This window comes from Ranitomeya imitator, chromosome 1 (genome assembly GCF_032444005.1).
Source record: "Ranitomeya imitator isolate aRanImi1 chromosome 1, aRanImi1.pri, whole genome shotgun sequence".
NCBI classification, from domain to species: Eukaryota; Metazoa; Chordata; class Amphibia; order Anura; family Dendrobatidae; genus Ranitomeya; species Ranitomeya imitator.
The window spans coordinates 745573970-745589042 of record NC_091282.1 but is presented as its reverse complement, the minus strand read 5'-3'; the positions used below and the strand labels follow the sequence as shown (position 1 = coordinate 745589042).

The following is a 15073-nucleotide window of genomic DNA, read 5'->3' as shown; positions in this document are numbered from 1 at the left end:
AAACTTTTTTCATCATCATTAACTTCGGAAATCATATTGACCAACTTATTGACTTCCTTCTGGTTTTAGACTATGACCATGTGGAAAACACTGCTGAGGCAGATCTTGCATTCCCTTCAAGAACAAGACGACTTCTCCCTCAACTACCACCAAACGACAAATCTGAAAGTCCAACACCAGTTATTTTGGTCTGTACTGAGTCTTACTCAGAAATTCCTCAAAAAACTTTAAGCATAGAAAACGAGGTGAAAATAATGCCCTCTGATCCGAACAGTCTACTCTTTATACAAGAGGATTTGGATCCAGATAGTCTTAGTGATGCAAGCAAATCTGATGATGGTGTCCTGTCCAGCAAAAAATCTAACCAACTTCCAACAGTTTCTACAAGTAAATGGAGGAGAGAGGATACCGGTAGCAAAGAACAAAGTATCCAAAGACCAAATAAGCTTTCTAATGAACCAAAGTCTACTAGCTTTTATGTTGGAAACAACAGTGAGAATGAAGGTTTCTCCCACGTAAATTCCATTTTACCTAATGTAGATATTCCAAAACCATACAAAGGTCACGATATCCAGGTAAAACCAAAAGGAAACCAACAAACAGTGCAAGAAACCTTAATGATTGCAAAAATAGATAACCAGCTATTGAAAAAAGAAAATGGACAATCCAGAGATTCATTCGTTAGGCAGGAAAGTTTTACCAAAGAAAAATCCAGCTGCAACATCTCTCCCAACAAACTTCCAAACATCTCAACTCATCCTTTGCTTAAAGATATGAATGTTACAAAATCAAATACGGACTACAGTCGAGAGACACAGCAGATCCTTAAAGAGACTGAAAATGCCTTAGCTGCTCTCGAAGCTAAGCTCTTTTCTCAGAATCATATAGATGATATAGAAAATACTCCATGTCCACCAGATGATTCCTTATCTGGAGATTCTGACGTGGATACAGCCAGCACTGTTAGTCTTGTTAGCGATAAGAATGTACCAAGTCATCCTCAAAAGAGCAGAGTTGTGGGTCTTCATAAAGAAAAGTCCTCTTCTACATCTTCAATTCAGGATCATTACAACCAACCCAGTGCCCGAGAAAGACTCTCTGAAAAGCGAAGAGCTGGTCCTGCTGATGGAGGTAGCAGGAGAGAAGTTTCCAAAAAGTTTGAAATGAAGCGCAGCTCTGGAACACGTGGTTCCATGGATTTCACAGATGAAGAAAGAAGTACTAGTCTTCCCTACATATCAGTTGCTGATACTGTGTCCTCAGATTATGAAAATTCTTCCTCAAGAAATCTTTCAAGAAGAAGACCCTTTGCTCAGTCAACCAAGGAAGATACCAACAGGATATCATTAAATGCACAGAAAGTCCAGCAAGCTCTTACCCGCTCAAATAGCCTATCGACACCCCGGCCTACAAGGGCGTCTAAATTACGTCGGGCTCGTCTCGGAGAAGCATCTGATAATGAGAGTGTTGATGCTGACAGGGTGAATATTAGTTCAGAAGCTTCTTCATCAGCTAAAAGTAGCAGTGAATCAAAAAAGCTCTCCCGGCTTGATATTTTGGCAATGCCAAGAAAGAGGACTGGGTCATTCAATGTACCAAGCGACTCTGAGGCTTCTTCTACACGTACTGGGTTTTCTGGACGTAGTGTTGATCACAGCTATACAAGTCGAAAACCAGTCATGGCCGAAGTTAAACAGCCTATGAAAAAGCAAATGGCCCCTACAACCAAACAACCACTAACTAGGGCGCGACCTGGTAGTGTAAAGTACTCCTCTTCTTCCTGTAAGTTTTTCCTTTTTTTGCCTACATATACATGTCACATGGATCAGACTTGTGTTTATTACTTCATATAGTGATATTTTACTTATTGACTACATTTATGAAAACTTAGGCAAAGGTGAGGACTTGACCCACAGCATTCAGTGAAATCCCTGTCCTTTAAAATGGGTTTACAATTTCAGAAAGTGATGGCTCATTACTACAATAAGCTATGACTTTCTGATTGCAAGCACCAGTACTGATAATGAAGGTGAAGGGGATGGAGATTTGTTCTCGCCCCGAGCATCTTCAAATGGTTCCCTACACAGAAAGAAGTGCATTGCTATACCACCTCTATGGCTCTTCCATTCTTCTGATCATTGGGCGCCGCATCTTAGCAATAATACTTGTTAATCAGAAAAAGAACACCTGGAACTTGACTCACTTCTATGACCACAGAAACGTTTTTTTTTTTTATAAAGGAGTGCTCCAGTTATACAGGCTAGTTGAAAGCTGTTAAATCTGTACATGATCTACTGCTGAGACTCCCACCTATTGCTTGATTCAAAGTTTATGGGACTGAGGGAGAAATTTGATTACAGTTCTGTGGCAGTCTTATAGAGATAGGGTGCAAGTCCTCCGTTCTGCGATCAGTATGAATTGCGGCAGTTGAATCCCACTGTGGAGAGGTGATAACTGGAATACCCTTTAATAATAATGAAGCCCAATATACTGGAATTTAAAATACAATACAGTTCCTTGCAAAAGTATTAGGCTCCCTGGAACTTTTCAACCTTTCCCACATATCATGCTTCAAACATAAAGATACCAAATGTAAATTTTTGGTGAAGAATCAACAACAAGTGGAACACAATTGTGAAGTTGAACGAAATTTATTGGTTGTTTAAAATTTTTGTGGAAAATCAAAAACTGAAAAGTAGGGCGTGCAATATTATTCGGCCCCTTCAACTTAATACTTTGTTGCGCCACCTTTTGCTGCGATTACAGCTGCAAGTCTCTTGGGGTATGTGTCTATCAGTTTTGTACATCGAGAGACTGAAATTCTTGCCCATTCTTCCATGGCAAACAGCTCGAGCTCAGTGAGGTTTGATGGAGATCGTTTGTGAAAAGCAGTTTTCAGCTCTTTCCACAGATTCTCGATTGGATTGAGGTCTGGACTTCGACTTGGCCATTCTAATACCTGGATACGTTTATTTGTGAACCATTCCACTGTAGATTTTGCTTTGTTTGGGATCATTGTCTTGTTGGAAGACAAATCTTCATCCCAGTCTCAAGTCTTTTGCAGACTCCAACAGGTTTTGTTCAAGAATGGTCCTGTATTTGGCTCCATCCATCAATTTTAACCATCTTCATTGTCCCTGCTGAAGAAAAGCAGGCCCAAACCATGATGCTGCCACCACCATGTTTGACAGTGGGGATGGTGTGTTCAGGGTGATGAGCTGTATTGCGCTTAGGCCAAACATATCGTTTGGCATTGTTGCCAAAAACTTCGATTTTGGTTTCATCTGACCAGAGCACCTTCTTCCACATGTTTGGTGTGTCTCCCAGGTGGCTTATTGCAAACTTTAAACAACACTTTTTATGGATATCTTTGAGAAATGGGTTTCTTCTTGCCACTAATCCATAAAGGCCAGATTTGTGCAATGTACGACTGATTGTTGTCCTATGGACAGACTGTCTCCCCTCAGCTGTAGATCTCTGCAGTTCATCCAGGGTGATCATGGGCCTCTTGGCTGCATCTCTGATCAGTCTTCTCCTTGTTTGAGATGAAAGTTTAGCGAGACGGCCGGGTCTTGGTAGATTTGCAGTGGTATGATACTCCTTCCATTTCAATATGATCGCTTGCTTAGTGCTCCTTGGGATGTTTAAAGTTTTGGAAATCATTTTGTATCTAAATCCGGCTTTAAACTTCTTCACAACAGTATCCCGGACCTGCCTGTTGTGTTCCTTGGTCTTCATGATGCTCTCTGTGCTTCAAACAGAACCCTGAGACTATCACAGAGCAGGTGCATTTATACATAGAATTGTATCATACAATTATTAGGTTCTGTAGAAGGACGTAGATCTGGGGATTTATTATGATGGAATATAGGCTGAACTGGATGGACAAATGTCTTTTTTCGGCCTTACTAACTATGTTACTATGTTACTATGATTACACACAGGTGGATTATATTTATCATCATTAGGCATTTAGGACAACATTGGATCATTCAGAGATCCACAATGAACTTCTGGAGTGAGTTTGCTGCACTGAAAGTAAAGGGGCCAAATAATATTGCACGCCCCACTTTTCAGGTTTTGAATTTTCACAAAAATGTAAAATAACCAATAAATTTCGTTCAACTTCACAATTGTGTTCCACTTGTTGTTGATTCTTCACCAAAAATTTACCTTTGGTATCATTATGTTTGAAGCATGATATGTGCGAAAAGGTTAAAAAGTTCCAGGGAGCCAAATACTTTTGCAAGGTACTGTGTTTAAAGGATTTGTCGTATCTGGACTTCCGCTTTACTAACCCTTGTTATCACCAGGGGAAGCTCTATGCAGGCTTTCTAGGAGTAATGTATTGCGTACAAGATCTCCAGAATGGGAGCTGCATATTGTCATGATTTTCTAGTTTGGCTCATATGGAAAAATCTCAAGCTAGTGACAGCCTTTTATAGCTTGTATATCCAATAGGCCCATTGGAACAAGTCCTTTAATTTAAGAGGGCCTGCCAGCTCTCCTGATATGCTTGTTTTTGGTAAATACTTGTATTCTCTAGAAAAAAGCACTTTTAAAGCTTACTTTTTCATATAGCTCTTAATTATTCCTATTGTCTTCCTCATGGAAATCTATTACTAAATGGGCAACTTGCGTTACCATTCCGCTAGTCAATAAGGTGTGACCCAGCGGTAAGGCCGGAGTCACACTACAGCGAGATACGGCCGAGTCTCGCAGGTTAAAACCAAGCTCTGGCACCGGCACTCAGGAGCGGAGCATGCGGCTCCATGTATTGCTTTGCGGCTGCACGCTCTGCTCTGGAGTGTCGGTGCCAGAGCTTGGTTTTAACCTGCGAGACTCTGCCGTATCTTGCTGTGTGTGATCCCAGCCTAAGGGTAATGTCCGACAGCCATATAAATCGTACCGAGATCAGACGGCAATGCACGGATTGGCCGGCGGCTCTCCTGACCCAAGCATCATGGCTGCATAGAAAAATATGAAGCTTGGGTCAAGAGAGCCGCCTGCCAGTCCATGCATTTTGGTCTGATTTTGGTCCGATTTATGCAGCCGTCTGACTAAACAATAACACTGCCCAATTAGTATGATCAAAGTTAAGTATGTAGGCAGGTTCCCTTTGTCCAGAGAAATGGTAACACTCAATTGTAGAGTTGAGCAAAAGTCTGAGCAGGACAATCGTCGGTAGCCTGTCTCCACCGCACCAAAGCACTGTGAAACACCTACTACCTGCGATAAACCCTGCTCCTCTTCTGATTAGAAGACCACTGCGATGTCATTACATTACGGTGAGATGCTTGCATAACGTCTCGGCGGTCTACCAATCAGATGTTTCAGATAGTGAGAGGTTGGCAGTGCTCTGGTTTGATGTCTGCTGACAATAGACATGGCCCCTGGACTGGAGTCCTGATATTATTTCTGGACAATTCTACTCTGTTGTAGATGTATTCATATATTTTTAGGAGGAAAAACAGAGAAACAGACCCGTTCTATGAGAAGATGCTCCAAAAATGTTACGTTGATGGAGAACACAAGCATTTACTAGAATTAACTTGCCAGAGAAGTGTCAAACAGTACAAGGACATTTGTGATGCATTTTTTAGAATGTTGTGTAAATTTCTTTGTTCCTTTTTGAGAATACTATTAAGGAGACTCGCTATTAATATTTGTGGAAAATGTTGGCTCTGTCTGGATGAAAAATGGTTGAAAACAAGAAGTATTGTGAATACAGAGAATAATTGTATTCAGATGAATTGGTTTTTCCTTCCCTCTGGGTAACTCACTAACCATTTTATTCCAAAGTCTGTACTTATAGCACTGATATTTAATAACTTTCCTATCAGAACCTTGTTAATTTTTTAACCCTTAGGGAAACTACCAGAAGATGCACTATTGCCCGACTAGTGTTTAGTCTTGTCTTATCAGAGGCTGAATTCACAGATCTCCAATGGGAAGTGCGTCTCCGTTGGGATCTCGTGTTCTTTGTTTTCCTCTATCTTGGAACTTGGTATTCTCATAGAGCCTCTAGATCTGGTTCCACTTTTCTAATAGAGAAAAAATGTATGCAGCAAAAGAACTTCCCCACCAAACAGAGTGTGTATATGTATATATGTATGTGTGTGTATGTGTATATATATATATATACGGTAAATTAAAAAATTAAAACAATAATAATATAGGAAGAAGACAACTGCTACACAAAGAATTGAATGGCTGACCACTCGGAGTACTAATGAGGTAAAAAAACAGGACTGGAAATCAGGTTGATGACAAACATAATAATATGCCATATAGAATCAATTAAGGCCAAAAACGGATACATTGTGTGTTTTTTTTCCTTGGTTTTATTCACATTTGAATTGTATTATGATTTGATTTTTTCACCTAGCACTTTATTATATATGATATACTTCAAACTTCATAATTTTTGTGCACTACATATGTAGTATATAGGTATATGTCCTACATCTTTCCATCTTCATTGGACAGCTTCCAGTCTGAATATTGCGGTTTTTCTTTGGCCTTATTCACACCTCAATTGTATTATGAACGAATTCTTTTATTCACTATGCACATAATCCTTTAGTGATTCTTATACATACACATTCATATATCTCTTTGTTGTAGGTTTACATCCCTTTTTGCACATTTGCACATCGTTTTTTCTACAAGATTGTGTACTTATAGACATAGTTATATTTTTTTGAGGGTATTCCATGCTTTCCATTCCAAGTTCTACATTACCTTGAATTTTGAATTTTTTATCTTTGTCCGTCCTATTATTTACTTATTGTTAAAGTATTTATATATTTTTAAATGTTCCAAGTACAGGCACATTTTACAGTGCCATTTGCCAAAAAATGAATAAAGGTAATTTTATATATATCCGTTTTGGCCTTAATTGATTCTATATGGCAGGGGTGTCAAACTGCATTCCTTGAGGGCTGCAAACAGGTCATGTTTTCAGGATTTCCTTGTATTGCACAGGTGATAATTTAATCACCAACTCATTATTTGTGTAGGTGATTATCACCTGTGCAGTACAAGGAAATCCTGAAAACATGACCTGTTTGCAGCCCTCGAGGAATGCAGTTTGACACCCCTGCTATATGGTATATTATTATTGTTTTTGTCATCTACCTGATTTCCAGTCCTGTTTTTTTTTACCTCATTTTTTAATAGAGGTAACATCTTAAAAACATGATCTGATTGATTTCTATGTGTAACACTGAGCAGAAAGACAAAGGACAGAAACTAGAATTGGCGTCAAAGGGACATAAGCTCTTCTCATAGATGAACTGTAATAACAACTTCTGATAACACAAGACGTGCGATAAGATCATTTCATTGTGCATTGAGGGCTGTCAAATGCATCTCTTGGTACATCTTCTTTAAGTCAATGATCAATATACGTATAATGATTTCCCAGAGTACCTACGTATTGATGAGGGAGATACTGCCAATAGTTTAATCTAAAAGGTCTTCTACCACAAAAAGTGATCATCCTTCCACTGGATAGATAATGTTTGGTCACGACCACCATCAATGCTTCTTCACAAACTGCCTAACAACAATGAGGTGGAATGTGAATGGAGCGCTATGGGAGTTACAAAAAATCCAAATACCGGAAGAAAAACTTCCCAATTATCTTATCCATTGGGTAGATCGTAAGCGTTTGTGGCTGAACCCCCCCCCCCCCCCCCCCCTTTAACAATATGTTTTTGGATTTTTTTTTTTTGTATTCTACAACTGAATTATTGCGGTTCTCCACCATTTTACATAGATCCTCTATTGACTTTTGCGTACCTGTAAATGTTTCTATTGTTATTTGAGAAACCCTGTCCATCTCTCTGCTGAAGCATAACTGCGCCCCCTCTAAATCATTGCCAATTCATAACTAGTGCCTTTATAGTTAATAAATTGAAGTTGCCAGTACTTTGCATTGGTATTCCATATACGGTACTTAAAATGCAACTAGATGAGCTGAGGTTCCAGTGGAAAACAGGACCATGTGCCAATTATAATGCTTTTGAAACAGCTATGGGGCTATGGGTCACATCAAGCAATGAGACCCAAGATTGACTCTACAGCTATGCCACTGCAAACAATGAGAATAACAGTAGAAACACATATACGGTCTGCAAATAATTACTTAATCTGTTTGTCAATTGTCTACTGATTTTATGCCAATATACAAGTTGCAATACAAGTGTAGACAACCATGCATCAAACCCGATCTCAAGAAAGATCAATGGCCTTAACTTCAAATATTAAGTTTTAGCCAAACTTTAAGATCATTTTAGAGTAACGGTTTGAAATATATTCTTTTTTTTTTATTTTTTTTTTATAGTTATTCCATTTACCGCATTTTGTTGTTACCACTCCAGATTAATGCATCATCATGGTTACAGACCACAAGCGAGCACTGCGTATTTAGTCTGATCCTGTGGTCAGGGCTGGCGACTGCTTTTTGGAGTTAGGGCCAATGCTGCTTTCTGCCCTTTATTTTAGTCCTTTGTAGTTTATTTTGCACACGGCAGTAGGAAACTGCACTGGACTAAAATTTTTAAAACAAATGTAATAGAGGCAGAAACACTATCAGTGAGCCACAGGCTGTACTGCCTTCACAGGCTGAGTGTACTGCATCGTATATTGATGTGCCAGTACATTATCTTTAAAAGAAAAGAAGAAAAAGATTGTCTGCGAGGTCTCTGTTTATTCAGTATAGCTAAGGCTGCTAAAAAAAAAAACTATTAGTGTAAAAATAAATGTAAATGAATGCTTTTTTTTCTTTTTGTTAAATAAAATGTACAAGAAGACAAACTACAGGAAAATATAATGATATTTTTGTTATTTTTTTACAAAGAAACGGCCAAAGACTCACATAGGCATGAAGCTAGCCCTGCCAGAAGTGTTGGGGTATATTCACACGTGACCTTTTTGGTGCATTATTGGTGTTTTTCAGCAGTAACCTAATCAATGAGGTTTCTGAAATCTCTTGCACAGGCTGCTTTTTTCTAGCAAATTTTTGAGCCCTGCTGCGTTTTTGTCAAGATGAAGACCATCAATTCTTTTGGCTTTTTTGTAGCATTTTTTTCTTTTTTTTTAATGGGTTAAAAATGCGAGTAAAAACGCTGCAAAAATAATGCACGGAAATGCATTTACTTCTTCGTAGCATATATTTTTTTTAGGATAGGAAATAGAAGAATGGGAAACTGTATAACTTCAGGATCAGACTACATGGGGTTTATTTTGTAGTCTGTTACCATAGAGATACATAGGCCTAGATAGGACACTTTAGATCAAGAAGACTTGCAGCATTGCTTTTTTTTATTTAGTTTAGTTGCATCAAGACAATAGAACAATGTTGCAAAAGTGTTTTAAAATTATTGCGCTCATCATCAATACTTGGGTCTATCAGCCAAAAAAAGTCCCTACTCTGGGTAAAGCTTCTGCTTCCCAAAGTAGGAGAGCTCTGTAAGATAACCAATGATACATAAGAGACCGAGCAGCAGTCATTTTGATATTCTTAATTTGATGATACAATATCCATGAACACCATCTAAAGCAATTTATGACCAAAATATTGGCAGTCAAATGTAAAAAATGAGCGTTGTTGCTCTCATAACATCAAGCAACTTGTATACTGGCCTTCATAAATCCTACCTGACAATCTCACCGGTGTTAGGAAAGTATTGATCTTTTTGACTTTCTCTTTCTCCAAAACCAATTCATAATATAAGCTTCAAGACGGAGACAGCAGGGTTCAGATTATATTTCTACATCTGAGGAGGAATATGGCTCTAATCACAGTACTCCTAAACACAAACGATCCCATACTTCAACAGCCACACAGACTCCTAGGACACATAATGTGTCGGTCCGCCAGAAGCAGAGCACTCTTCCTGATGATGATGATGACGATGACCAAGAGGTCTACAGTAACTTCATGGCCCAGTCAGAAGAAATAGCTGAAATTGCCAGGTGAGTAATACATTTACAATATAAACTCTGGAAGCCCAATGTTCTTCTAAGACAAGACATACAGGATCTATAGAATTGTCTGGTCAAGTGATCTTCTGCCACAGGTAAGATGACCATACTCACTAGATGTAAGTAGGCCAAAAATTAGCAAAGGTGTCTTCATTCTTTCCCAACCACAGATAGAAGAAAAATCTGTCATGTTGGGTTTCTACCTGTAGGAGATTAGCTACTGAAAAAAATTGGCAGTGGCTCATTTCCATTTTGAGTATTCGGCAAACTACTATCCATAGCTTTTTTCATATCTTCATCAAAGGGTCTGTTTTGTCGCAGAGATCTAGGACAAACACTAGACAAAATAGTGCGACACCGTGACGGAAACCAGATGGACAACATCATAGTCAGTACTGTTTATTTGGTGCCACTGGTATCCATAATTTACAGTATCAGGTAGTTCCTCTTATTTCCATTCTTCTACAATCTATGACAGAACAGCAGAATTGGGAGACACTGACGTGAACACAGCCTATAGGTCCCCATGCACATTAGACTAACATTGGCCAAAGCTGCCCGATGACCGATATAGCTGACTGTCTAATGTGTACGGGCCCCTGACAGATTATGTAGAGTGAGATGAGATCTGGCATGTCCAATATCGGATCACCAATCCTTTTGTTCTCTATGAGAGAGTTTGCCATCAGTGATGTCTGTCAGCTACTTTCGGAGAGATCACAGGAGTTCTCGGCAGAGTGAGTGCTCCAGTGTATGGGAGAATCGGGGAAGAGAACTGGGGCTTAATGTTTGGCCAGACCCTCCTTTGGCTGACGGCTACATCTAAAGTGTGTCAGGCAACTTAAGGCATGTAAGCAGCTTTTAGATTTGGCTGGAATTACATAGCAACATTTATCAGCTGAATAGTAATTTGCCATAAAGCCTGAGTCATAGATGAGGCCACATGATCCTTTTCTGTGAATCACTAGAGGGGTTACTGCTCTTTGCATAAAGAGCGGGGTACCTTTTAGAACCTAGCTTTGACATCCTACAGATACTTGGTAAAACCAGTTCTAATTTCATTGAAATCATTATCATGTACAATAGACATGTTACTAATGTAAAAAATCTACCCTAAATTGGGTGGAATTCAGGCATCAGTGAAACGCCGTAAGAATCCAGAGTATGATGGCGATCACATGACATACTGTAAATAAGGCTGTTGAGGTCAGATCTGGAGACCTTGCACCAGTTTGGACATCATGGCCCGTACTCGGACTGTTTGGCACAGACATCTGAATATTGTGCTTAGCAGTGCACATAGTCCTCTTTTTTTTTTTTTTCTATCTCTTAGTTGATAGTAAATACAAACTGGAAGACTTTTCTGATATGTTTTATTTGATGTCACAGATTGAGTCAAACCCTGGTAAATGATGTGGCCAGCTTAGCTAAGGAGATACATGATGTGGCCGGAGATGGGGATTCTCAGAGTTCTTCAGGGACAGGACACAGTACCTCTATAAGTTCTATACCAAACACACCAGCGTCCATCATATCTGCGAGAGAAGAGGTGAGAGTTTTCCTGCTCAGTATTTTTTGCTGCTGTCCCTCATTTGGTTAATTCATCACATGTGTGAGGATTAAGGTATGGAATCTTGGGAATTCACTTTGGATCTGCATTGGATTCTGCCATGACAGATGCTTTTATAATAGATCTCAAAAGTTGTGCTTTGCAAAGGCAACTAACTGAATGCAGGATCAGAAGGGTATGAAAATTAGATGTTATGGTGAACAGTGATCGTGGCATCTAAGTGGTTTGACGGTGGTAGCCGAAAGTCCCATAAAGGTACTTTTGCTAACCTCAGAATTTTAGCCAGCCCCATTTTCAGATGTATAAGGAAGGGGGCTTAGTGATTAAAGTGGGCCAGGCAGTAAACAGGCACACACTGCTCTATACACATGCTGACACCAGATACCTCATGAGCCAAATACCCAGGACTAGACCCGAGGTGGCCTGACCTGAGTAGGAGCAGCTAACGGAATAACAGGGTACCTGAGCTACTACAACTATGTATTAATGAGTTAAATAACATACGGTACTATTCAAAGATCATGGGTAGGTTAATGCAAACAAGAAAATTATTAAACTGTTGGGAAAATAATTTGGAAACAAAATTTGGAACATGATGGATAAAACAACATTTTATGCATAGATGATGTAGAAATTGCTTTTTGAATATATGAACACATCAGCTATGCTGATGACCCTCATATCCTCCATGGTCCCCTTCCACCACAATATTGCACATAGAGAGTGCTACTTTTGCCATGACTTGTAATTACTGGTGCACTGGCACAGCGGTATGAGTTTCTTGAGTCATGATGGTGGCCAGCCTACTGTCGCCATATCCGAATGCCCATACACTCATCCATCGCAGGTCTAATTGCTGTCCCTCTTGAGCTTCGTGGTACCCTAAATATGCCTACCTAAAGCAATAGATAGATAGATAGATAATATAAATATAGACACATACCATTGAGATGTAAGAGAGGGCTGCTTATTACTATGTGACATCGTTGAAATTCTTGTTTAATCAGAGCGGGGGGCTCAGGCTCAGAAATCTCTAATTGTTCCACCTTGCCAAGCTGTGCTCACTAATGAGGTTAATAAGAATTAAGTTCCGCCATTTCATAAAAGAAAATGAATGGGAAAAAAATGTTGAATGCTTCCCATAGTAAAATGTAACTGGCCCGGAGACAAGTCATAGGCACAGTGGTGCGTTCATGCACGCTGGAATTATAGCTTACCGTTCCCATGCGCGGACAACACCCAGCATGTAATGGCTATTTTAATTCTGTGTTGTGCCTAGTAAAACCAAAAATGCCATGTGACGTGCAGAATGACATGCAAATCATAGATCTTATTTAAAGGTCCTGTAAAGTGGATTAAACATTGTGTAAAAATATATTTAGATTCAAGCAATGGCTTTCATTATACTGCAATTACCTCCTCTTTTTGCTTGTATATGGAGATCTTTAGTTTTTAATGTCACATAAAGGCTCATACAGCTGCAAAGCCATCTCAACTGACCCTGTGGGGACCCAGCGTGCCACCAAATAATTACTCCTTGGGCATCCATAATCTCTAGAACCAATGCTCTTATTGGAGAGCAGCATTGTTCTTCATGGGCTTCTTATAGATCTATGGGAATTAAGCCTTATGTACTTCTATATAAGGTAGAAACATGGAGGTACAGTATTGACCCAGGATATGGACACCGAAATTTAGCCATGTACAACACTTATCTATATTGTGGAACCAGAAACACATGGGCTACTTGCACAATGAACAAGTCTGTAGGAACCTGTTCACACACCACCAAGAAACTCGAAGACACAAAAGAGCACAGTGAGGTCAAAAATACTCTGTTGTAAAAAAAATCACAGTAATAAGCAAGTGCTAGTCAAAAGATGGAAAAAACAGTATTTAGTTTATACTTTTTTTGCAAAAAAAATGTATACGAAGCTGCTCCACCAATCGTCAAGGTATACCCATATAGAGCAGTCCTACCTAATGTATATAATCCCTATCTGATGTATTTAAAAACCTGATCATCTGTATAGTACCTGTATAAGCAGGGTTCAGAGAGGGAATTTTCATGTGGACATGCTGCATGGAACAGCTTTGATGCAAATGACCCATAAGGAGTGGTGGACTCCTCAGTCTTGTAGAAACAAGAGAACAATTACAGAACCAGAAACACATGGGCTACTTGCACAATGAACAAGTCTGTAGGGACCTGTTCACACACCACCAAGAAACTCGAAGACACAAAAGAGCACAGTGAGGTCAAAAATAAAAAAAATCATAGTAATAAGCAAGTGCTAGTCAAAAGATGGAAAAAACAGGGTATTTGTATATACTCGAGTATAAGCCGACCCGAGTATAAGCCGACCCCCCTAATTTTGCCACAAAAAACTGGGAAAACTTATTGACTCGAGTATAAGCCTAGGGTAGAAAATGCAGCATTTACCGGTGAATTTCAAAAATAAAAATAGATGCTCCATACCGTTCATTATTGCCCCATAGATGCTCCATATACAACTGTGCTATATAGAATGCTCTGCACCGTTTATTATGGCCCCATAGATGCTCCTTATAATGCTGTGCCATATATGCTCTGCACCGTTGATTATGGCCCCATAGGTGCTCCTTATAATGCTGTGCCCCTTATATGCTCTGCACCTTTATGGCCCCATAGGTGCTCCTTATAATGCTGTGCCCCATATATGCTCTGCACCTTTATGGCCCCATAGGTGCTCCTTATAATGCTGTGCCCCTTATATGCTCTGCACCTTTATGGCCCCATAGGTGCTCCTTAGAATGCTGTGCCCCATATATGCTCTGCACCTTTATGGCCCCATAGATGCTCCTTATAATGCTGTGCCCCATATATGCTCTGCACCTTTATGGCCCCATAGGTGCTCCTTAGAATGCTGTGCCCCATATATGCTCTGCACCTTTATGGCCCCATAGGTGCTCCTTATAATGCTGTGCCCCTTATATGCTCTGCACCTTTATGGCCCCATAGGTGCTCCTTATAATGCTGTGCCCCATATATGCTCTGCACCTTTATGGCCCCATAGGTGCTCCTTATAATGCTGTGCCCCATATATGCTCTGCACCTTTATGGCCCCATAGGTGCTCCTTATAATGCTGTGCCCCATATATGCTCTGCACCTTTATGGCCCCATAGGTGCTCCTTATAATGCTGTGCCCCATATATGCTCTGCACCTTTATGGCCCCATAGGTGCTCCTTAGAATGCTGCTGGTGCTGCCATAAAAAAAAAAAAAAAATCACATACTCACCTCTCTTCTCAGGACGCCGGCGCTTTCAATAATTACCTGCTCCTCGTGCGGCTCCGTCTCCAGCACTGACGCTCAGCAGAGGGCGCGCACTGACTACGTCACAGCGCCCTCTAACCTGAGCGTCACTGCTAGAGGACGCTGCAGACGGAGCCGGAGCGAGGAGCAGGTAATTATAGCGCTGCGCTCCCCTTACCTGCTGCGGCGCGGTCCCTGCAGTCCCTGGCTTCTCC

The 15073-nt window shown here is 40.1% G+C and overlaps 1 protein-coding gene across 3 annotated transcripts in view; it reads left to right on the top strand.

Moving 5' to 3' along the window:
• CEP170B (centrosomal protein 170B) overlaps window positions 1-15073 on the top strand; it is a 90829-nt gene that overhangs the window by 62873 nt on the left and 12883 nt on the right. For 2 of the 3 annotated variants that reach the window (XM_069734185.1, XM_069734177.1), the window contains exons 12-14: window positions 70-1782; window positions 9744-9984; window positions 11383-11542. In XM_069734185.1, the coding sequence (XP_069590286.1) occupies window positions 70-1782; window positions 9744-9984; window positions 11383-11542 (2114 nt within the window). The remainder of the gene's footprint in view (window positions 1-69; window positions 1783-9743; window positions 9985-11382; window positions 11543-15073) is intronic. The other variant, XM_069734193.1, reaches the window with a different exon arrangement.